The sequence below is a fragment of the Triturus cristatus genome, chromosome 10 (assembly GCF_964204655.1).
Source record: "Triturus cristatus chromosome 10, aTriCri1.1, whole genome shotgun sequence".
Lineage (NCBI taxonomy): Eukaryota > Metazoa > Chordata > Amphibia > Caudata > Salamandridae > Triturus > Triturus cristatus.
In genome coordinates this window covers 341,158,239-341,182,318 of record NC_140593.1, presented here as the reverse complement: position 1 = coordinate 341,182,318, position 24,080 = coordinate 341,158,239, and the positions used below count along the sequence as shown (strand labels likewise).

The following is a 24,080-nucleotide window of genomic DNA, read 5'->3' as shown; positions in this document are numbered from 1 at the left end:
AAAGAGAAACTCCCTATACCGCTAGTGTATCTATTGCCTCCTCTCCAAATAAGCTGCAAATATGTGCTTGAGGAGAATGTTTTTAAATGGCTTCTCCTGTAGTGCTCGTCCTTTGACGTATGAGTGGGACAGAATGAGAAAGGGGCATGCCTTTGTGTAGCATGACTGTTATACCTTCCCTCGTCCCCTCACCACTATCAGCTGAGCACAGCGAGGCTCATTTCTGTAGATGTTGGTTCTTTAAGTTCTGTAGTGTAGACAGTGGACCCACAGAAGGAGCCAGTGAGCCAAAAGGTCGTAATTATGCAGAAAGTTCATACCGACGACTTCCCTCCTCCTTCTATACACTGAAGATGAACCCTAATTAACGTCAGGTAGAAGCATTCCTTCTGAGCAAACTGGATCTAATTCTTCTATGTAAAAGGTATAGTCTAACAATTTCTAGAAATCATGTTTCTGAAATTTGTAGTAAACGTCTAAGTTAATTAATGAATGAGAGTTTCACGAATTAGAAAAGTCTCAAGAAAATAATGTGTAGGTGGTCCCTAGCCTGAGGAACAGAAATGACATGCTAGCATGACTTTCATGTTACACCTTTTGCCATTATTTTACTAGGCCTTGTGGACTTTAAGGCAGATTTTAAACTTGAATTATTTCATATCAAACGTAGGCCTAAGCATGCAAAAATGGGTTGATGTATCATTCTAACCATGTACCTTTGTCTACAGTACCACATGGATGAATATCAGCCATTTTACCAAGTTTGCAATCCCACATGTGGGTGACATAAAGCCATGCTACACCCCCCTTTAGTATTTCACTTTTATGCCTCTTGCATAGTCACTATGCATATTTACAGTGGTCATACATAAAAGCCAAATAGTTCGAAGAGTCAACATGTTATAAGGGAAAAAACAGAGATAGTGTGCGTTTTCAGCACACTCTTACTGCTCAGAGGAACAAAAACACGAGTAATTTAGGTTCATAAAAAAGAAAAATGTGGCGGGGAGCAGATTTTCCAACACACTATACCCAAACTAAGAGACAAAAACCTAACATTTTGCTCGGAAGATTTCATTGCACAGAGGAAAAAACCTGGACAACCCACTGAATAAGCACAGACAGGTGCCTCTCCGTCCCTCCTTAGACCTATAAGAAGCCCTCTGTGAGACTGTACACCCACCAATACCTTGATCCATGGGTAACCCAACCAAACCTCCTATCAGGGATCCCAGTTGGTCCATAGATGTAGCCCATAAATCACCAGGAACTATGAAGGCCAACCAGCACTTGTAGAAGTGCAATTTCACTACAGAAAGGCAACCTATGACAATAGGGCAAACAAAAACGAAAGGATAAGTTTGGCACCACCTGCATTATAAGAATTGACAGTATTTTGCCTATTTTATTAACTAGGTTACTGACCATTCACTGACCTACCTGGGTTTGGCCTCACTTTTAGCCTGAGGATTGGCAAAGAGTCACCTGCTGGTCCCTTTGGCGTGTACGGACATAGTCAGGTCCCCTGTACTGATAGCGGGGTTGGGCAGGGGTTAGGCTGTGATGCTGTCTTCAGTCTCTGCCATCTCAGCAGTAAAGAAAGACAAGGTGTCTCCAGACCCGGAATTATCAGGTCTAGAGTTTGCTGAGACGTAAACTCTGGGCCCGGAGAAACTTGGAATTACAGGTGCTGCAGAGTTATTAATCTCGATAAAAATCGGTTAGTCTAAAAAGAGTAATTCACAAGGGGTGTCGCTTTAGGGGGATGTTTAGGGTATTACACCCCTCAAATAACTGCATTATTTGCTTTGTAGTTGGTTCTGCGGGCCCTGAGACATGCATGGTATCTCTGCTTCTGTTTTTTTAGCTGTGGGCAAAGAATGAAAGCTAAAACAGTGTCCTTTGATGTAAACGGGAGAGACAGACCGAGATGCCCATCTGATTGAATTTCAAAATGTGAAACCATGTAACCAGGAATCAAAATTGGCGTTCCTAACTGCCCAAAATGTGTGATCCTAGTCAAATATTTTATTTCATAGAGCCTCCTATTAGGTCTCGTCTGAGCCAGCGCTTTAGCGCTGCTCTCGCGAGAGCTTTTGTAAATGGGGGTCTGGAAGTGCAAACGAGTGCTTTCAGGCCTCCAAATACAGTGCATGTGCACCGGGTGCGCGCACCATTAGGCAGCCTGCACCATCAGGCCGCTTTGATGTTTGATCGCGATCGCGATCACTTTCACTTTCGCACGGCCGCTTGTTAAGTTTCACCGTCATGGCGCTTTAGCTCAACCTATGGAATGCTAGTGCATTCTTATTGCAGGAGTACTTTCACTGTTGTAAGCATGGTGCATTGATACTTCTTTATGCAACTCAATACTGAAACAGAAGTTATGGAACTCTTACAGTTGTGAACTAATTCTGTGGTTCTGGTCAAATGAAACTTGAATTGGTCTACAATCCATTAAAAGAACCACCCAGGCTGCAGATACATGGGAGGCTGCATGCATCATCAGGCTACTCACGGGATACCTTTGCGCAAGACATGGTGTACAGCACTGGTCATCAAACATGTATCCAGCAGCAAACTGATCTGTTGAAGACGCACGGTGCATGGACATTGATCTGGCGCAACTACCTTACCACTCACCCCAGCGCCACATGTGAGCAGTGTGATAAGACAGAGAGCAGATCCAGCTGGCATGCAGACTAAGCTCACCCCAAGCCAACAAGCAGTTGAAGAGACAATGAGTGGTATTACATGTTTGGGCCTGGCCAAGCCTCACTGGTTCTCTGGCAGCTTGACTCCACATTCATCCAGGAGGAAGGACAGGATGCAAAAAAAACAAATCTTTTATATTTGATATATCGGTTCGTTAACAAACTATGAAATACTTTTACAGAAAGCAGCCAAAACTGCCAATCTGTGCTACTAAGATGGTGTATGCATCAGTACAGTGTGCCATGCTGTGCCTGCCACCCTCGACTCCCACAACATTGTGCCAACCCGCTGTGTCATCTAATATGAGGTTTCTGTGGCTTTGAGCTGGCCTAGCCGCAGGAGGCTCCAAAGTTGTTTGGGTGTTCTTGATGCCTTGAATTGTGGGTCTTAGGCCAAAGTCTAACCCCTTTCACATGCCTAACTGAATCCCAGTACGAGACTGTACCAGGCTGCCACAACAAAGTAAAATAAAGCAGTGGCTATGACCGAGAGCAGAGCTGCATGCCTAGTCCAACACAGCATGTTTTCATTACTCCGGTGATAGACAATACACAAGCTGTTGGAGAGAGGTATTACCGAGTGTTCAGTGGATACCGAATAGACAACTCAAATTGCTAATGTTTTATAAACATCTTACAATGTGGTGCCCAGAATTGACCACATGTAGCTTAACCTAGAAAATGGAGTGGTGCACACTTCACTCCAGATAGCTTTGTGGATAAAGATACCATGGGTGTCTTTTTAGTGCACTGTCAACTTTATGAAGCACTATATCAATGCGGCTCCAATAAACACCACACAATACAATATCGGACTTCAAGTGATCTAGGATCCATAGCAAATTCCAAACCACCCTTCCTTTGATGTCCGCTTTTCTTGTTGTTTACAAACCACGCCACACACTGCTGCACGCCACACACTGCCACACACTGCTGCACGCCGCACACTACCGCACGCCACACACTGCTGTGCACACTGCTGCATTACACACTGCTGCACACCCCACACTGCTGCATGTCGCACACAGCTGCACGCCGCACACTGCTGCACGCCACACACTGCTGCACGCCACACACTGCTGCACGCCACACACTGCTGCACGCCACACACTGCTGCATTACACACTGCTGCATTACACACTGCTGCACGCCGCACACTGCTGCACGCCTCACACTGCTGCATGCCTCACACTGCTGCATGCCTCACACTGCTGCGCGCCGCACACTGCTGCACGCCGCACACTGCTGCACGCCGCACACTGCTGCACGCCTCACACTGCTGCACGCCTCACACTGCTGCACGCCGTACACTGCTGCACGCCGCACACTGCTGCACGCCGCACACTGCTGCACGCCGCACACTGCTTTTATGCGAGTTTATGCTACTGACATTGTAAATGACAATGCATTTTATTTGTTTTAAAACCAAAACATAAATAAAAGGCATTGTAATTTTACAATGCCAATAGCTCAAACTCTTATAAATGCGAGACCTATTGCATTGCAAATGCTTGTTCAATTTATCGCAAATGAGCGCACTTTCAAATACATGAGTTCAGGATGTGCATTTCACAAGCACCTCTTACATTTGATTTAGCAGACTGTAATGTTGCTCCATCTATAATAAGAATGTAGGACATTTAGATTGTTTACATGACAACTTGACTTGGCTCTAAGTTCACTAATGGTATTGTCGTTGGGATGCGAGCCATGAATATTTCGATAAACTATTGGTTTTAATGAATGTCTGTCTATGCAGTGATACAATTTGATGAACTAAGGTGACACACTCCTGCATATTAAAGAAATAAACTTTTTTGATTTTTGAAGAGATTGCATTATAATTTTACATTATGTTTGTTGCACAATGTACTTGCCAAACAGTTTCATGGCTCAGCTTCTGCAAGGACTCTTACAGTCAAGCATGGCTCGGTTCAGGCTCAGCTTGCCCTAATAATTTCCCAGCGGTCCCTCTACTATTTGTGACTCGGGCTTGGTACATGGGGCCGTCAATCACTTGATAAAATGATTTGTAAAAGGCGAGGACTATAATCAAGGCCTCATTCACCAGTTTGACAACCCTACCATCAAGGCTTCTTGCAGCATAGATGAAAAAAGAGTGCGTCTAGTTAAAATACTTTTAAAATAAGTAATCCTCTCCCAAGGAGAATTACTAGGGTGCAAGTAGGATGGCCAGGGTCGAAGCAGGGATGCTTGGGGTGTGACACCCGTCAAATGAATTATTGGTAGTAATGTCTGGGGGCCCCGATTCAGGTCGGGTATGTCGGTGTGGTTTTTTCTCGTTGTTTTCATTTCACTAAGAGGCTTTGACTTGGTCATTTTTGGGATCAGGATATTAAAACTATGTATAGAGATTGTTCACCGAACGAGGAGTGAATCTGCACCGTAGAAGTACTTCTTGAATGAATAAACATTCTCTACTTTTTGGAATTCACAAACATTTGCAACAGCAGGCTTGGGATGTTGCCACGCTATCGGTTCAAGGCATGCTACTGGTAATCAAACACCCTAAAGGTGATAGGATTAACGATGCCAAATAGTCTAACCAGTCGCAATCACTCGGGTAGGATTTCAGCCCGTTGTTTTTCACCCACTGTCTCACTGTAGACAGAGACCCACCTAATGCAACACTGTTCCTCGTGGAAACGGTCCATCACGAACTTTGGTCATCTCCCCTCGCCGCCTCGCTGTCCTCTCTGCTTCTATAGTTGGGAAATTTGAGATTCACACCTCGCACATCTAGCCGACTAAGCCATGCCCCTGTACTTCACCTGGCGTTCACCACAGACATGTCCTGAAATAAGTTGCAGGCACTCGCAAGTAGAAAGAGCCGGAACAGATGAGGGTTTTAGCTGGAAGTCACGATACAATTATCAGCCACCATGGTGGGACATCACGGAAATGATCAGTAAGTCTGAAAACCATTCACCGAAGGCTGCATCAGGGAAGATCAGCTCTAAGGCCGGTGATCACGTGAAGGGAGGGTCGAGTGTCCATGTACATTCCCCTCACAACTAAAGACTCGGTACAAACTGTGCTTGGAAGACCTTCAAGAATGCAGGAATACTGGCTGCCAAATTATGTCATTAAAGATGCTCATTTACTAATTAGTGTGAACTGCACTTGCCTATTAACTACCAAGTGTGTGCATACACGTAGGACCCCAGGCCTCCACTGGGCTTCTTCAGGGGCTGCATGCTTAACGCAATGGGCAGGTTTTTCTTCTCACCGAGTTCTCTGTGAGTTCAGGTGAATTCAAACAACGCATTCAGCTTTTTTCCGTACATTTACAAGTGCGGGGTATTATATGTATTTGTAGAAGTTGGTGGCATCTGCGACCATGCTCTGACGGTGTATATTGATTTATATTTATTATTTTATAGCTTATTTTCTTGCAACTCATGGTACTTGCGGAGAAAGTGAAAGTGTACACTATTAATGCAGCAAGGAATTTGCTTGATATGCTCAGCCTCGACACTAATGAATACGCACTTGATTAATAAAGGAGAATTAATAGTAGTTTTGAGTGTCCCCCACCCCAACAAATGCACTGACGACCTTTAATAAAATATAAAAGTCATGCACTCCTCAATTCTTAGCCCAATAACTGTAGGAGCCAACAGCAATTAAACTTGTATAAATACACACGTTGAATCCAGAGCGAGGCTCTTTTTTAATTACAAAAAAGAATTAAGCATTAAAAATGTATACCTGCAGCTGTCTTTCTGTCATCTTTCTGTGAAGTATCTGAAGGCACTTGGTGAAATCTGTAAAGTCTTGATCCGGTGTTTCGATCAATTCACACCCCTGATCACCCCAAACAAGAAAAGAAAGGAACAATGATTAAAGAAAACAGTGACACTTACATGAATGTATTTCCTGTCAACAAAAAAAAAAACTGGTTTTAAACTACTTATTTTATTCTCTTTTATAATAAGTTCATTGAGACAGTCAAGTGGCTGGGTGTAGAGTTGGCTGGCTTAACCAATCAGAACTCAGCTATCACATCATATATCATAATCAACTTAAGAGGGCTCACAAGCATTCAGCACATTCTAGCTGGTTCTAGCAAACCCCCCAAAACTATGACTGTGCAATGATATGCCTGGCACGCCAGAGCCTGAATAAATAGCTGATGGTACTCTCATTCCCCAACTGCAAGGGTTACCAAACCATTGCCGACCTATTGGAACTGGCACGTTCTGGTTGGCTGAGGTGAGGCCCTAGCCAGGCAGAACGTACCACTCCCGTCACTCATTGTACAACTTGCACTTACCCTTGGGTAGTGATGGAGCAGGGTTTTCGCGAAAATAAAACTTGCTCGGATTGAACCCTTCGTAACATTTACTAACCGTGTGCAGTGAAAATTATGCGGCAAAACGCAAAACACGAGGGAAAATGCTACTGCTGACACGCACTAGAACTCAGCACATGACAAGCAGTCATTCCACAAGAGTGATCTTGGGCGCAGAAAATGTGACAGTTAACAAGATGCACTACATTGAACCCAGCGACTTTGTTGCCGAGTTCAAGTTGTGAAGAAGTGAAAGATAAATCCGATCATGATTGTTTAGATGTGACAAAATTGTTTACGAAGCCGAGGCCTGACATAAAATATATACCCTTGTCATAGTCAGATTGTGTGACGTTTGTATACGGTTGATGTCTGAGGGATGAAAAAGGTGTTTTGCGTGCTTCATATGCTGTATGTACAGTGGCCATGGTTCTTGAAGCATCTTGTCTAAAAGGGATACATTCAGCTAAAATTTCAGAGTTGGTGCTTTGAGCAGGGCCTGTGTAATTGGCAGAAATCTGAAAATAACCATATATACGGACAGTCAATATGGTTTTGGGGTGGTGCATGATTTTGGTCAATTGTGGATGCAACATGGATTTCTGACTTCTCTAGGATCCCTGATTCGGAATAGTAAAGATGTAAAAGATTTGTTGAATTCACAACAATTGCCCAAGGAGATTGCAGTGGTTAAATGTCTGGCACATCGATCAGGAAAGGATTATGTGACCAGTGAAAACAGATACGCTGACCAAGTGGCTCGTTTCTGTACACAAAATTCAGCCTCAATTAATAAAGGAACAGAGAAAAAAAGATATACATTGTCACTTGATGTTCTCTACTATTGAAACATGGGATGAAGTTAGACAGTTGCAGGGAGAAGCCAGTGAAAAAGAACTTTGGATCAAATCAGGTTGTAAAGAGAGACCTGATGATGAAATATGGGTGTGTACAGATGACAGAGTAGTAATGCCAGATTGTTTGCTTTCCCAAAAGGCTAGGATGTACCACGGAATTGCACATGTGGGAAGAGATGCCATGATTAGACTATTTAAACAGTAATGGTATAACCTCAAGTTTAGGGTTATTGCAGAGAGTCTATGCAAAAGGTGCGTAGTGTGCCAGCAGCAGAATCCAGGCAGAAAAACAGTTGTTAGTTGGGGTGAAATTGAAAAAGTAGCCGGACCTTTTACCTCCTTGTAATGGACTAAAATATGTGTTGGTTGTGGTTTGTCTGTTTTCTCGTTGGGTAGAGGCTTATCCAATACAAAGAAGTGAACGTTTAACAGCTGCTAAATTGCTTTTGAGAGAGATCATTCCTAGATTTGGATTCCTAGTCTCTTTAGAAACAGATAGAGGTACTCATTTTAATAATGAAATAATTCAGATTATTTGAGCAGCATTACAAATTGAGCAAAAGCTGCATTGTGACCATCTACCAAAAGCCTAAGGTGTGGTCGAGCAGATTAGTGGCAGTATTAAGTCCAGATTGTCAAAAGCCTGTGCATCCACAACACTGAAATGGCCAGATGCTATACCCTTGGTGTTAATGAGTTTGAGAAGCATTTCTGATAAAAAGACTGGATTATCCCCCCATGAAGTGATTATGGGGAGAGCAATGAGACAGCCGATTGTACCAGAAAATCAACTGATTAATATTATTGAGGATCTAATGCTTGAATATTGCAAAGGATTGGCTGATGTGGTGCATTCTGTGTCTCATCAGGTTGGAGAAATTGCAACCACAACACAGCAGGAGCAAGCACATGATTTAAGTCCAGGTGAGTGAATCCTGGTGAAGAAGCATGTAAGAAAGTCGTGTTTAGAACCTAGATGGCATGGCCCTTATCAAATAATACTGGTAACGACAACAGCAGTGAAGTGTGGTGGCTTGCTGAATTGGATACACGCAAGTCATACAAGAAGAGTCCCAAGTCCACTTGAAAGACGAGAAGAAGAGCAGCAACTGGTGGAGAGACAAGAAGAACCAGAAGCTGAAGAACATGAAGCTGCAGAGTCTGAAGTTACGGATTCTGAAAGTGATGAACACGTGCTTGATCAGGGAAAAAGTTGAATAAAGTGGACACCAGCTACTTGGTCTCTGTTGAAGGAGACAATGGAGAAGTGTTGATTGAAAATCAAGAGCAAGTGCAACAGAGAAAAGGACTGAATAAAAAAAACTTATGATCTTGACACAGAAGCAGAAGAGGCTCTGCAAGTTACAAAAACCGAGAAAAGGTGATGTGTGACCAAGAGGGGTGAAAAGACTGAAATACACTCTGAAACATAGATCACCTGACACAATAATCGAAGTTCCAGATCAGACTGAGCAAAGTGAGTCTGAAGAAGAATCAGTTCGTAAAACCAAAAGAGTAAAGGTTCCGAACAAGAAATATACAGCTCCAGAATGGACATATGTAGTGCTGGAGGAAATTGAAAATTCAGTTCAGATCAAAGAAGAGGTTAGTACAGTGCAAAGTGAAGGAGACAGTTTTGAACTGTATAAAAATAAGGTGCAGAATCATTAAAAGAATTGCATGAAAATCAGAACAGAAATCTGATAAAGAATATACAAAAAAATAAATAATAAAGAAAAAAAGGGGGTAAAGAAGAAAGCCATAAAGTGTGTGGGGATACGCTACTTTGGATAGATCTTACCACATTTTTATAGATTAGATTTTTGATAGATATTTGAGTTTTTTCCTAGTTTTTTTTAGTTTGGTACAAATTAGTTCATTAGAAAAGGCAAAAACAGAGACTGGACATCAAAATCATAGTTTTAAACATAGATGTATTAAAGCTTGCTTATTTAGTATTCTTCTACTAATGTTGGTTTGGTTAACATTAATAGCCATTCTGCCTGTCTTAATGGTAACTAATCACAAAAATAATACTAATGGTGTGATGAGTGAAGAAGTAGATACTAAAAGTCTTGAAGAAGACTCGCATACTAAAATATGAAAGATGACAGCATCTATCATTATAAATCAATTAATGACTTTTCCGTGAATGTTTTCGCGAAACTACTTTATGAATAGGTCGATGTAATGGATGCTAGAGATTGTTATGTGTGCATGCAATTACCATCGTCAGTCTCAGAGGGGGTGACTTATCATCACCTACCTTTAACATATGATGTGTCATGTGGTGTACTAACCAGTCTGTTCTATTAGAAAGCCAATTTGCAGTATTTTTATTCTATGGATCTGGTATTTTCAGAAATTCCTAATAGGAAGAACATGAATAGAATATATAGTGCTAAAAATGCAGAATATATGGGAGAATGTTCTCATTCTACACAAACAATAGATACAGTATATGCACATAGACACAATTTAACATGTAAATTACGATTTGAAGAAATAGAATTCATTAACATGGTTGAAGATAGAAGACAAGAGTTTCAGAGAGAAGCTGCTGGGCAAAAGTCTCATGTACCTCCATGGGCTTTCAGAGAAGGAGATTACAAGAAAGGCGAGACCTACACTGCATGACCCTGGACTGGTATCATAGAGAGAAGCTTTGTTTGCTTAGACAAAAGACTGATTATAATAATTATTTCATTGGTTCTAGTGAATGTGATCATACTTTCCTAATTACAGGAGGATGGGGAATAAAAGGAGGAACTGATGCTGTCTGTCCAGGAATGTATTATGTGTGTGGTAAGATTGCCTACTATAGGTTGTATGCACATTGGTATAGGTGTTATAATTTAGCCATAGTATTTCCGAAGATGTATCATATGGATAAGAATCATAGAATCAGTTAAAGAATGGAGTCATCCATATTAAGAGAGCGAGTTTTTCAGAAATAATTGGGGATGTTTTTGGAGCATTGATACCTTCAGTTGAAGTTATTCTGAATTCACCCAAAATTAGAAAATTGTCCACAGTGGTTGATAGTTTATCAACAGACACTGCTGGTGGGTTCTTAATGGTTGATACTGAAATGGTTGCAATTAGGTCTATGGTTTTACAAAATAGACTTGCCCTTGATGTAATATTGGCAAAGGAGGGTGGAGTCTGCAATATGTTGAAAATACAACAATGTTGCACTTATATCCCAGACAAGAGTAAGAGTCTTGAGGGGTATATCAAGAATATAACAAATCGTCATCAAGATTTGTCTGAATTGAAGGTTGATGGTGCTTGGGAGAAACTTGGTAAGAGTTTTTCCTCTGTGGGTAATTGGTTTGCTACCTTTGGATATAGTGTATTAGGGAGAATAATAACACCTATTAATGCAGTTGCTACAGCAATACTAATGATCCTTCTGATCTAGAAGTGTTGTAGATGCAATAGAGATACATCTGATAATAAAAGAAAAGCAAGAAAGAGAGAAGAAATAGAATTAGAGGATATGAAAGGAAATTATTATGAAGGATTTAGATGGAATAATGATCAAACGAGAGAGAACATCTGCTTTCTGATAAGTGATAATCTGTATTGGTGGGTATTTTGGTGATGGCTTAAAACACCATCAAAGGGGGGGTTGATGGAGCAGGGTTTTCCCAAAAATAAAACCTACTCAGATTGAACCCTCTGTAACATTTACTAACCGTGAGAAAACTATGCAGGAAAATGCTTAACACGAGGGAAAATGCTACAGCGCACTAAAAGTAGACCACAAATGCTTTTTGACTAACAAAAATAAAAAGAAATAGTGCTGCTTTGTGCACGTTATTAATGTCTGCTAGGGAATAGGTAATAACTTATATGGGTTGCACAGGGAGAAATGCAGCATTGGGTTGGTGCGTAGAGAAAAAAAACGTTATAAGTGAATAATAATGCCTGTGATTGTTTTATAGAAGTATGGTTTTCTATTCTGCATGGCAAATAATGGATCAAGGAGTCACCAGAAAATAAATACATTTAAAAAGATAAAAAATCGAGATTGAATAAGATGGACCATTATTCTGTCCATCAGAATCCAGTGTCTGCCAATATTTGTATGAAAGGACAGAGCGACAAACAGAGGGAAGCTTCCTCTGGAGAGAGGCGCTCAGCGAGAAAGATATATAAAACTTGTTAAAATTTCTTAAGTGGAGGAAGAGAATGACGGTGGCTCGGATCTGCATTTCCTGTGGCTGAAGTTTACGTCATTGATCAAATAAAAACAATGGGACATTTAGTGTGATGGACATGCCTAGAGTGGTGTGACTAAAGACACCCTCCCTTAACCAATCAAATGTGAAGAAAACCTTTAGCTGTATACATGTGTGGGTTGGACATTTGGGTTTTAGGGTATAATTGAGGTGTCTGGTGGGAAGGGTTTGGTGACTGACTTGTGGGGCTGTTGGGAGATCGTTTGCTGTCCTGTTTCCTGTCTACAGATTCCCAACTTAGTCTTTGCATCTTCAAATCTTCTTGAGGGGCCTCGCTGCTCTCATGGCCAGAGAGTAGATTTCCTTATTTTTATATTGGTTAGTATAGACAGAAATCTGAATTTGCATAATCATTTGCAAATGTATTTGGTCTCTGAATCTTTTGTCACTTCGCCTTTCCAATCCTTTATGTATTGTCATTGATATGAATTTGTAATTTTCTCTTCTGATATTGTGTTCCTTGTGACGATCTATGATTCATGTTGTATGTTGGTAACAAAGAGCATTATTTCACCTTATTTAGATAAACATTTTAAATTTACAAATGAGTCTGTCTTTATTAGGAGTGATTTATTCAAGAGTTTTGATTTGCCAAATGTAATCAACTACATAAAGATTGTATCGCCAAATTTTGGAATATTAGAGATGACAGTACAATATTGGAGATTGATAAGTTTGATTTAGTTTTTGAAAAATACACTAACCCAGCGTGAAAGGACTTTGTTGGGTAATGGAAATTGGGCCTTGTCTTTAGAAAAATTCCAGTCCTGAAACGTTGGATCAGTATCTTGGCACTGAGCAGTCAGGCTTATCACAGAGGCAATGTGTAAAGCATTGGCCCAGCATTCTCAAACAATAAATACACTAGACGTCACAAAAGAAACTTCACACATGGTGTATGTAAATGAAGTTTGCATTCTACACACATTAATTAAGACAACATGAACATTATGTATTTCTGGGCATAAATCACATTTGGAAATACCACCAGCAGTACTAGGGCAAACTATGTTAAAATGACATCTGCAATATGCCCACTTGGGAAAGATACTACTCTACCCCCCCTGCCCCCGCAGAAACTTTATGTGGTGTGACACGTTGTCAGAACGATGCCCACCCTGGCAATTATTATAATTCAATACCACACAATTATAGGGTGCATCCCAGATCACAACGATATCAGCCCTACACTGATGAAAAGCCTGGGACAAGGCGAAGAGTGAAGACACCTGCAAAGCACCGCCTCTTTCGTTTTGAGACTATTCTTTTAACTTTGTGGCTCTCCCGAAGAGACTGGGAAGGTAACATGTTTAAATAAGGACTATGCCCCACGAACTGTTGGTACCCTCCAATAAAGAAAGGGGTATACATAAACGCACATACCCAGAACCTAGAAGGCGTAAGAGTACTCTATTTCTAAGGAGTGGAGTTGAGGTGGCTGACACTAGCAACCAACCACAGTACTTCTTGTAGCACACTACTTAAAGTTGGTTGTGACATTCCACCAGATACCGTATTAGTGTATTGTAATGATCCTGTGACCACAAAAGGGAGTACTGCCATTATTTTCACTATTGGTGTTACTGATGTGGGCTTCCCATCGTGAGGCAGAAATCTGGCCCCAGCTGATCCATCAATAAGGGTTTGCCTATATAATCTGATTTTTGTGAATATCCCTCATTCTTCTATGGTCGCAAGGTCTGGAACTGTAAATGAAAAAATTGCATGATTTCGGGGGAATATGCAAGAGTTATATTGTATTAGGAAAATATGCAAACCATTTCTTTATTCCTATTAAAAAATATATTAGTTTGTAATTTGTGGTTTGTGTACTTTTTGGACTACTTTAAAAATAATGGGAAAACATTACCTACATGGAATTTAGTTATGAATTGACAAACTATTTTTATTTAACAATTTAAATTGTAGGACAGAACACAAAAATATGAACAAATTGAGATAAGAAATACAAATACACTACCAGTCTTTGTATTTTTTGTTATTTAATCAATACAACCAAATGAATTAAAGCAGGATATTAACATAAAAACCAAACAAATAACATAAGGTAATCATGGTGAATACAACTAAGATTGAAGAGCCAAAATTGTAATCTATTGTCCAAAATACAACTGGCAAGAAAAAAGGTAAATGTGGCCAGAAAAAAGTCCACATAGTGAATGGTAGTCACACACTGGAGGAAACTAGGTTCTGTGTCTCTTGCTGATTTTGAGAGGTGGGGTCTTGCCATCCTCTCCTACTAGTCTGGCAGACCGTCTCCCCCTGAGGGGTACAACTTGATCCACAGTTTCAGGGACTGCGGTGAGTGCAGGTGTTTCCTCTTGAGACAGGGCCTCCCTTTCTATGGCTGAGGCAGATGTAGGCGGTCCAAATGTTATTCGACCACAGAAATGGGAAGGTGTTCCTGGAAAAGCCCTGCACATATGAGTAAATATATCAGGTAGCACCCCAGTCAGGGAGCCAAACTAAAGTTATGATTCCCCATCTCTACATTGTGCTCCCTCTGCAATTGCTTCATCTCCTGGAGCTCTGTAAGGAACTGCGCAAGATTAGGTTGATGGTGGCCTGGGTGACAAAACACCTAGTGGTCTCACTTTGCTGGCCCACAGATCCCCTCTTATGACCCCTACCACCGCTATCCTGTGCCCCTGACCCAGTGTGCCCCATCCCACCGGTTCCTAGCTGGACTGAACGTGGTGACGTCAGTTATAATTCAAAAGCAGCCAGGAATGGGGGGCACACGATTGGGGTGATGTTCCTTTGGACACAGGAAGTGGAGGTATGCAGATGCTGTGGTGATGTAACAGCTGGAGTGGGAGGTGTAGGTGTGGGCCAAGTGAGACTCACTGTAGCTGTCTGCCCAGAAAGACCAGATGGACCAGGATTCTCCTCATTATCTAGGAGTGGGTTCCTCAATGAAGGCTGATCATCAGTAGAAAATGGTTGTCCATATACTATGCATGTTGCACCTACTATGAATTTAGATAAAAAATTATTTTAAGAATCTGGATGATACATCAAATGAGTTAGAAGAAATAAAGGAGAAACAACCTAAATGAATAAGTCATTTCATATGATGAATATACCTTTCATTTGTATGATAACTTACAAGAACAGTTGTAATTACAGACTAAACTACTTATAAAGAGCACTAGTGATGTCCTGAAATGGGTGAAAAAATTAGGTAGCATACATAGAATGTACAAACACTCAAGACAACCCGGTAGAGATCACAAATGCAAGATAAACCATTCAAAGCCCTAGGATGATAACATTCTGTAAATTTGACAGCTTAGAACGATAAATAGCATTAGTCATCATGTAAACATTGCAAAGGACATTTATTATGAAAATAACTTATAATCCACATTCAACACGAAATATATTAGAAATGATGATTCAACATACGTTGATTACTAAAAGAGACATCCATTCAATGAAATTACAAGAAAGTGACAACATACATAATTAAACATAATGACATTTTCAAACATAGCATAATATAGATATTGATTGATACATGACACTTTAACATATGTGAAAATAAGAGAGAAAGACCAAAATAACATTGGAATATTATTGTCACAAAACAAAAACAAGGGATCACGGTAGCTGTAGTCTTTTCAAATAAACATTCAGAACACTAGAAAAATTGTAAGTTGAACATAGGTCCTGAATTTTATGCAGGGAAACTGAGCAGACATTTCCAATATGAAACACATGAATGTAATATGGTGTAGGTGATAAAAAAACACCTGCTCGGTGTGGAACTGTGGGGGTTTAACAACGTGCAAGAGATTTGCAGTTCGGAACATAAGTTCCTGAGAGAGCTTGTGAGCCTTACCCGTAATGTTCCACTTAAGCCTTTGATGAGGGACATGGGAAGACAATCTTTTAAAGATATTGCTAGATCAAGGCCATTGCTTCATTGGGCCCGGCTGCTACGAACTGCAGAACGTGCTAATTACGCCGCCGCACTAAAGGAAGTAATTGGTCTGGACTGCAATCACAGGATTAGCTGGCTTAATAATGTCAAGAAACTTGTGCTCGCACTGGGATTCAGAAGTTGTTGGGAAGGCCAGAACCCGCCCAGTAAGGATGAACTTAAAAAAGCGTACTGGCTATGGGTTGATATGCAGGAACTCAGTAATCCAAATTGAGGGAGGATGGCAGATGAATTTTACCACCTTAAACAACACATGTTTTTAGAGTCGTACCTAGATTTTACTCAAATCCCAAGAGATAGTGCACTCTACATACAGTTTAGAGTCGGTTCCCTTTTGGTACGCGAGCTTACTGCAAAATGGAGTCCTCCGCGAAAGACAATCGCGGACTGCCCTTGTTGTGAGGCACCAAAAGAGAGCGTGGCTCACCTTATGTTTGTATGCCCAGTATACTCAAGGGCTAGATCCAAGTGGCTTAAACCAATTTGCAGACAACTGGGCACCACAGCTCATATCACTGCCTTGCGAATCTTGAAATCAGACCCTAGAGCTCTCTTTGTGTGTGGTGTGACAAAGTACCTCCGCTGTATCTGGCTTATTAGATCTACATTTTTTGCGTAGGGAGGTGTAAAAAGGAGATGTGAATATATCACCCTATGTTGGCTTCCCTCTTTTTTTATCTTTTTAAATGATACCAAATAGCTGAATAAGAAGTATCTTTCTTTTACTCTCTTTTTTAATCAAATTCACTTACTATATAGCGCTCATAAATTACTAAGTATACAAATGAAATTCCTTGGATCAGGCACTAGCATATCTTTGTTATTTTATTAACAAGACAATTAACTTTTTGTAAATTGTCCCTGGATCGAATGTATATATTTGTTTTTATTACTGTTTTTATGATAATTTTTATCTTTTTATTCTTGGTTTGTAAGAATGAAATTACTTTTATGATACTTGATTATCGAAATAAAGCTATTTGACATTTAAAGAAAATAACTTATAATCCACATTCAACACGACATACATTAGAAATTTTGATTCAACATACGTTGATTACTGAAAGAGACATCCATTCAATGAAATTACAAGAAAGTGACAACATACATAATTAAACAACATAATGACATTTTCAAACATAGCATAATATAGATATTGATTAATACATGACACTTTAACATATGTGAAAATAAGAGAGAAAGACCAAAATAAAATTGAAATATTATTGTCACAAAACAAAAACAAGGCATCATGGTAGCTGTAGTCATTTCAAAGAAACATTCAGAACACTAGAAAAATTGTAAGTTGAACATAGCTCCTGAATTTGATGCAGGGAAAATGAGCAGACATTTCCAATATGAAACACATAAATGTAATATGGTGTAGGTGATAAAAAAAACACCTGCACCATACCATCATGTAAATTTAAATGGAGATTGATACCTGTAATCTTTAACTCGACAAAATACAGACAAACCACGAAACAAGGCAGATAGAAATTTAACAGAACATGAAGAAAAACACACACATTGACAACACATATGATCAATTAGCAAAATTAGGGAAAACGCAATAATGCTACCAATTCAATTCATAAAGCTTTATTCAGGTACATTGCATCAATGACCATAAAAGCACATACAGTTTATAAACACAAAACATCATACAGAATACAGAGGTACAGATCAGTCATATAAATAATTAAAACGTCAAGCTTTTCCTTGTTTGGATACATTTAAAAAGGTAGGTAGCAGTAAAAAAGCAGATATCTACTTCACGCATATTAAAAAGCAATTTCACAAAAATTGGTTTTAAAAGGTAAATTTGCAAGTAATGGTACAATTTACATATTAAAAGTAGATGCAAAGTGCTTTGTGCAGAAATGCCATCACAGGGACAGGGTCCGACAGGGTGTGAATTAAGAGAGGGGAAGGCTACCAAGTTATGTACGATACCAAGTCTTAGTCTTGTCAACACAAACCGGTGGGAAGCTCTGGTAACATTACTGAGATATGATTGAAACCCGTCTCCCTCCACATGTTTATTATAAAAAGTGCTGGTAACTAAAAGATCAGCCCTCACCTTCCGTCTCTCCCCCCAGTATGTCATAAAGATATTCTTCATCTCAGCTTTAGACAGAGCTGAGGCAGCATGACAATCCTTAATAACGTCCAATCCATAGATATCTCTAAAACTAGAGACAACATATTTTAGCCAAGGAATGTTGAGATACTTATCAAGTAAAAGACAATCCGTTATTACTGCCCTATTTAAGGGGGTCTCGTCCTTCAACCAAACAGATCGCCACAACATCAATGGCTTTAAGGAAATCAAATCAGATAAATGATAGATCCCTAACTCTCTATGGATTAAATCATTGGGGGCGGATTTGGGCAGGCATAACAACCTTTTGAGGAAAAGATTTTCCTCTAGTTGTAAAATACTGGTCGGGGAATATCCCCAAACCCCAGCACCATAGAGGACGGTAGACAAGCTACGAGCTTTATAAATTTGTAACATATCCCAGATGCGCCTTTCCCCTAGTTTTGCCGCGAACTTGAAATTCACCATGGGCACTTTTCACCATCTTTGTCCGTACATTGGTGATTTCATGGGTCCATCTGCAATCCTTAGCATAAGTAATTGCCAGATAGCAAATCTACTTGATGGACCTTGACCCCTTCTAAAAAATAAGATTGGGATCTTCTAGCCCCTGCCCCACAGGTCATAATAAAAGTTTTAGTTTTGTTGATGAGTAGTTTTCTATTTCCAATGAAGATAGAAAAACTATCCATCAAACGTTGGAGCCCTAGTGGAGTCCTTGCCAATAACACGGCATCGTCAGCATATAACAGTACCGGTACGTCAAGGCCATCAATCTTAGGGGCATCTGCAGTCACTCCCTTTAAAACAGCATCTACTTCATTGATAAAAAGCGTAAAAAGAAGTGGGGCAAGAACACATCCTTGTCTAATTCCCCGGTGAATCCTAAACTTTGTTGTGCACTCCCCTGAGGGACCATATTGAATACAAGTGCGGAGATTAGAATATAATTGGGTGAGAAAAACCACTATACCTTCTGGCGCGCCCATTTCTAACAGTCTGATCCAAAGAACCGAGTGATCTACCATATCAAAGGCGCTACTCAGTTCCGCAAAACAGAGATAGAGGGACCCCGTTTTGGCCTGCGTGTACTTCCCTATAAGAAGGTTTAAATTTAAACACTGGTCCACGGTTCCACGCCCCTTCATGAAGCCATACTGCGTACTGGCCAGAATCCCTTTATCTTCGGCCCATTGTTCCAGCCTTAACAATAGAACCCTACTCATTATTTTAACCGAGGAATCTAATAGGGAAATAGGACGATAGTTCTTTACATTGCCTCTGTCACCTTTTTTATAAATAGGTATAATAATAGATTCCTCCCATGTAGGTGGGACCCCAGCGCCTATAGCAGCATTAAATACATTGGCTAACAGCGGTCCCCACATGTCAGGCACAGCTTTATAAACATCAATAGGGACTCCATCTGGGCCCTGTGCCTTACCCCCTTTGCTGGCATTGATACTCAAAATAACCTCCGCGGTGGTAACATTCAGCGGGATAGAGGGCCATGAGCAACTACTATCTTCAGGCAATAAATTAGAATTAAAGATAGTAGAAAAATGGGCAACCCAAGTAGCCTTATTTACATTAGAAGTAAGTTCAGGGACCCTTTAACATATGTGAAACGTATGTGAAAATAAGAGAGAAAGACCAAAATAAAATTGAAATATTATTGTCACAAAACAAAAACAAGGCATCATGGTAGCTGTAGTCATTTCAAATAAATATTCAGAACACTAGAAAAATTGTAAGTTGAACATAGCTCCTGAATTTTATGCAGGGAAAATGAGCAGACAATTCCAATATGAAACACATAAATGTAATATGGTGTAGGTGATAAAACAACACCTGCACCATACCATCATGTAAATTTAAATGGAGATTGTTACCTGTAATCTTGAACTCAGCAAAATACAGACAAACCACGAAACAAGGCAGATAGAAATGTAACCCCTTCAGTGCCACGCCCTTTCCCCCTCCTGTGCCGGGCGTTACATTAGCGGGCGGGGTTCATGACGAGATAGTCTCGTCATGGGCACAGCGCAACCGTGCTCCATGACGAGACTCTCTCGTCATGGGCACAGAAGAGGTTAACATAACATGAAGAAAAACACACACATTGACAACACATATGATCAATTTGCAAAATGAGGGAAAACGCAATAATGCTACTAATTACATAAATGTTTGAGGAAAAAAAATGTATATGGGTTTCTATGTTTAAAAAAGGAGCAAAACACATTAGCAACAGCTACATGAAAATCAAAATAGACATTTCGGTTTAGTGACACATTCAAAAGCCTAACTTACCACTCTCCTCTCCACCAGGGATTCCTGTCAAGCCTTCAGGATGTGGGATCTGCAAGACCTTCTCCTCTCAGGGAAAAAGTTGTAAAGGAGGGCTGGGAGAACCGGCAACACTCCTCTGGGCATTCAGGTGACGCTTGGAGGCCAGGGAATGCACTCTCCCCTGCAGGTCATTCGACCTCTTCCTTATTTCCTCCTGTATGCGCAGGTTGTTTGCAACAGAATTCACTTTGTCAACTATTCTGGTCCATATTTGCCTTTTCTGAGATATAGTTGTATTTTGGACTTGGGCTCCAAACAATTGTGGCTCAACTCTTATAATTTCATCTACCATGACAGTAAACCGTGGATTTCTCCACCCTGCCATTCTGAAATTATAAACTTAAATGATTGTAATAACCCACAAGATGATAAATAACAAAAATACAAAATGTACAAGTAGCAGGGAAAGCAAAAATGAACAACCTGACTTTAGTGAAAAAATGCTCTGGAACGGTGCTGTGCTGCAGTGGAATGGAAGGATCAAGATCTGAAATGAGTGTGTTTGATAGTGTGGTATGCAGGTTCTAAGAATTAACCAAAACAAACCAGGTTCTGTGATGCTAGCATCCATCCAAAAGCCACTGGAATACTACTATTTGAATATGTTCTGTGATGGAATCCCTACATCGGCAATACGCTAGGACACATGCCAACACAACTTGTGAAATCTAAATTGGCTTGGCAGAATCCCACCAGCCTGACGGTGACTAAGTAATGTTAGCCAGCAGAGAAGTACGCCGCCTCTACAGTGGTGAGCCACTTGCGTGACGGGTAATGCAGAAGGCGGATCAGCAACAACACATCTAAATAGGGCGGGTCAGAATCTGGCAGCTCGACAGAGTACTTGTAAGCTCTGCCACAGAGGAACGACGGGAGTCCCGCCAAGATCTAAATAATGCCCTCAAACTTTTTTCTCCTCTTTAATTCACCCTTCTCATTCAGGGTTTGTTCGTGAGAAATCTTCGGCAAATCACTTGCAGACTCTCTCACATTAGCTTTGGCAAACAAAAGACAACTGAATTGAAAAACTCCTGATATCACAAGACGCAGAGAAGGTATTTGATTGAGAAGAATCGGTATACCTATTCTGAGTAATAGATAAAGTCAGACTTGGTTAGCTTTTCATTGAAAAGGTACGATGACTGTTTACCACACCTACAGCATCAGTTAACTGTGGTTGATTCCCTCTCCTTATTTGGAAATCAAACGAGACACAAGATAACGATTTTCCCTCTCTCCCCTAATGTGCTTGATTGTGATCGAACCTCTTGACATAGCTATTCACAAAGAACAGGATATCCAAGCTAATATTAGAACTGTAAAGGAACATAAAGCTATTTATTATGCTGAAAACATCTTAGTTACCCTCTCAAATTCACCCAATTCGATAGCAGCACTAATAAACATGACTGATTCCTTCTCCATATTCTCAGGCTACAAAATCAATTGGTCCAAATGCGTAGCTCCACCAAACGCAGCTAAAGCTTTTATCGGAAACTGGCCATTCAAATGGCTCCACCAACGCCTCAAATATTTTAGCGTCTTTCTAAATATGGGTCCTACCCCCATGGTCAGGGATAATGTGACTATCATGTCAGCCAAATTTAAAACTGAATTTGTCAACTGGTGTAAACTGCAATTGTCTATGAGGAGTACAAATCGGATAGTGAAAATTAACTTACTGCTCAGATTTATTTACATTCTCAGTATGCTCCCTATCATACCAACTCGTACTTTCAGAGAGAACGATGGCACTTAAAGGGATCAAGAGGTTTATTTCAGGCGACAACAGGCCAACATAGAAAGCATCTAAATTATACGCCACAGCAACTGCTAAAGACCACTGCCTCCCTCAAACTGAGTTCTATTGGCTGAAGTCCCATTGGCTGGAATCACAACTAGTGCAGACAGCATACATGTTGAAAACACATAGGCATATTCCACTATGGCAACCCAAAGAACACCACCTCATCAGTCTATTACTGATCTGGCCGTACTCTACGCTGATCTCGCCCAAACACAACACAATATCAAACCTACTCTGAAGTCTACACAATATGCCTGTGCAAGAGCACATTTTTTAATAGGCATCTGCTACAGTCCTATGTCATTCCTTCATTTGGAGGAACAAAATGTTACAGGTTGGAGGAGCTGAGATTGAATGTTTTTTTATGGAAAGAAAATAGAGTACGATACTTAGACGATTTGATACACAATGGTGATATAATCCCTTTTAACACTATTGTACGAGAGACAATTTTGTACTCCGCCATATATGCTCAGTTCAGATCTGCTTTTGCAGTGCATCATCAAATGGAAAGAACACAGAGGGATCACATCCTGGATGTATCCGAGATTGATAGATAACCTTTTTTAGAAACAAAATGTGGCGTCTCTCCAGTGCTGGTGGGACACACGGCTTGGGGTTGACATCCTGGATGATGATAGCCTCTCCATTTTGGAGAATCATGATAAAAAAGTAAGATAAGCTGGGCTAAAATGTAGCTACTATAAAATTCTACCTCAATGGCACTGCTGCCCAGCCAAACCAAACTGTAAGTGCTGGTGGTGCAATGCCCTAGACTGTGATATAGTTCACATAGTATTTGAATATAGAGCACTTTCCCATTACTGGAGTACTATATGGGACTCGATTAAGAAGCAATTGGGGGCCACTCAATTACCAGGGAGAATAGCCACACTACACGACTTATCACCGATACCCAAATGCCACCGTCATACAAATTGATGGCTCTCAACAGCCTTGGTAGTAGCCAAGGTGGAGGTATTACATCACCGGAAACCTGCTGTAGTAATGGCTTACCAGAACTGGTTAATGGATATGCATACAATGGCCATGTACGAAAAAAGTATTTACAAGCTGAATGAAGTTCGATGTGGTGAGGGGCAGGATTCAGAAATAAACAAGTTTTGTTGGTTTATGTAACCCTGGGTAAGGATGAGGCGTCATCCATCCATATAACCGAGTTCCATCATTGTACCAGGCCCCATCATGGAAGGGAAAAAATTTCTGGAGGAGCATTTCGAGCACCATGGAGGATACCAGAATCATTCTGTGGTTTGAGGCGGGGGGGTGGGAGAGACGATATTGGGGGAATATGGGACTTCTGGCCATTCTACGACAGACTATACACTGTATATCTTCATATCCCATTTTTCACTATTTTCGATGCTCTGTGTGTGATGCGTCGTTTCATTCAATCATAACAGATGTAATTGTTGCTACTGTATAGGATTGCATTTAGTTGGTGTATCATGCTATAATGGTTTTCAAAGTTTTAAAACCAATAAATAATTAAAATAGAGATGCATGTGCTGCAATGATAAGAGTATTTTAAGAAGTGCTCTGATGTTCCTTGGAGGCAAGTGAGTGCTATGCCAACATAATGAAAGATAAATTAAATGCATTGAAGCATTCAGTTTTCTAGTACTATTTTCCATTCATCTAATACTGAGACTCTATTTCTCTGAGCTTTCTGCTGTCATTTGTGGGCAAGTGAGGG

General features: G+C 40.5%; 1 protein-coding gene across 3 annotated transcripts in view; it reads right to left on the bottom strand.

Moving 5' to 3' along the window:
• The window catches only part of TPK1 (thiamin pyrophosphokinase 1), a 1,261,698-nt gene that overhangs the window by 590,359 nt on the left and 647,259 nt on the right, over window positions 1–24,080 (bottom strand). For all 3 annotated transcript variants that reach the window (XM_085631548.1, XM_085631547.1, XM_085631549.1), the window contains one exon: window positions 6,447–6,542. In XM_085631548.1, coding sequence (XP_085487674.1) covers window positions 6,447–6,542 — 96 coding nt within the window. The remainder of the gene's footprint in view (window positions 1–6,446; window positions 6,543–24,080) is intronic.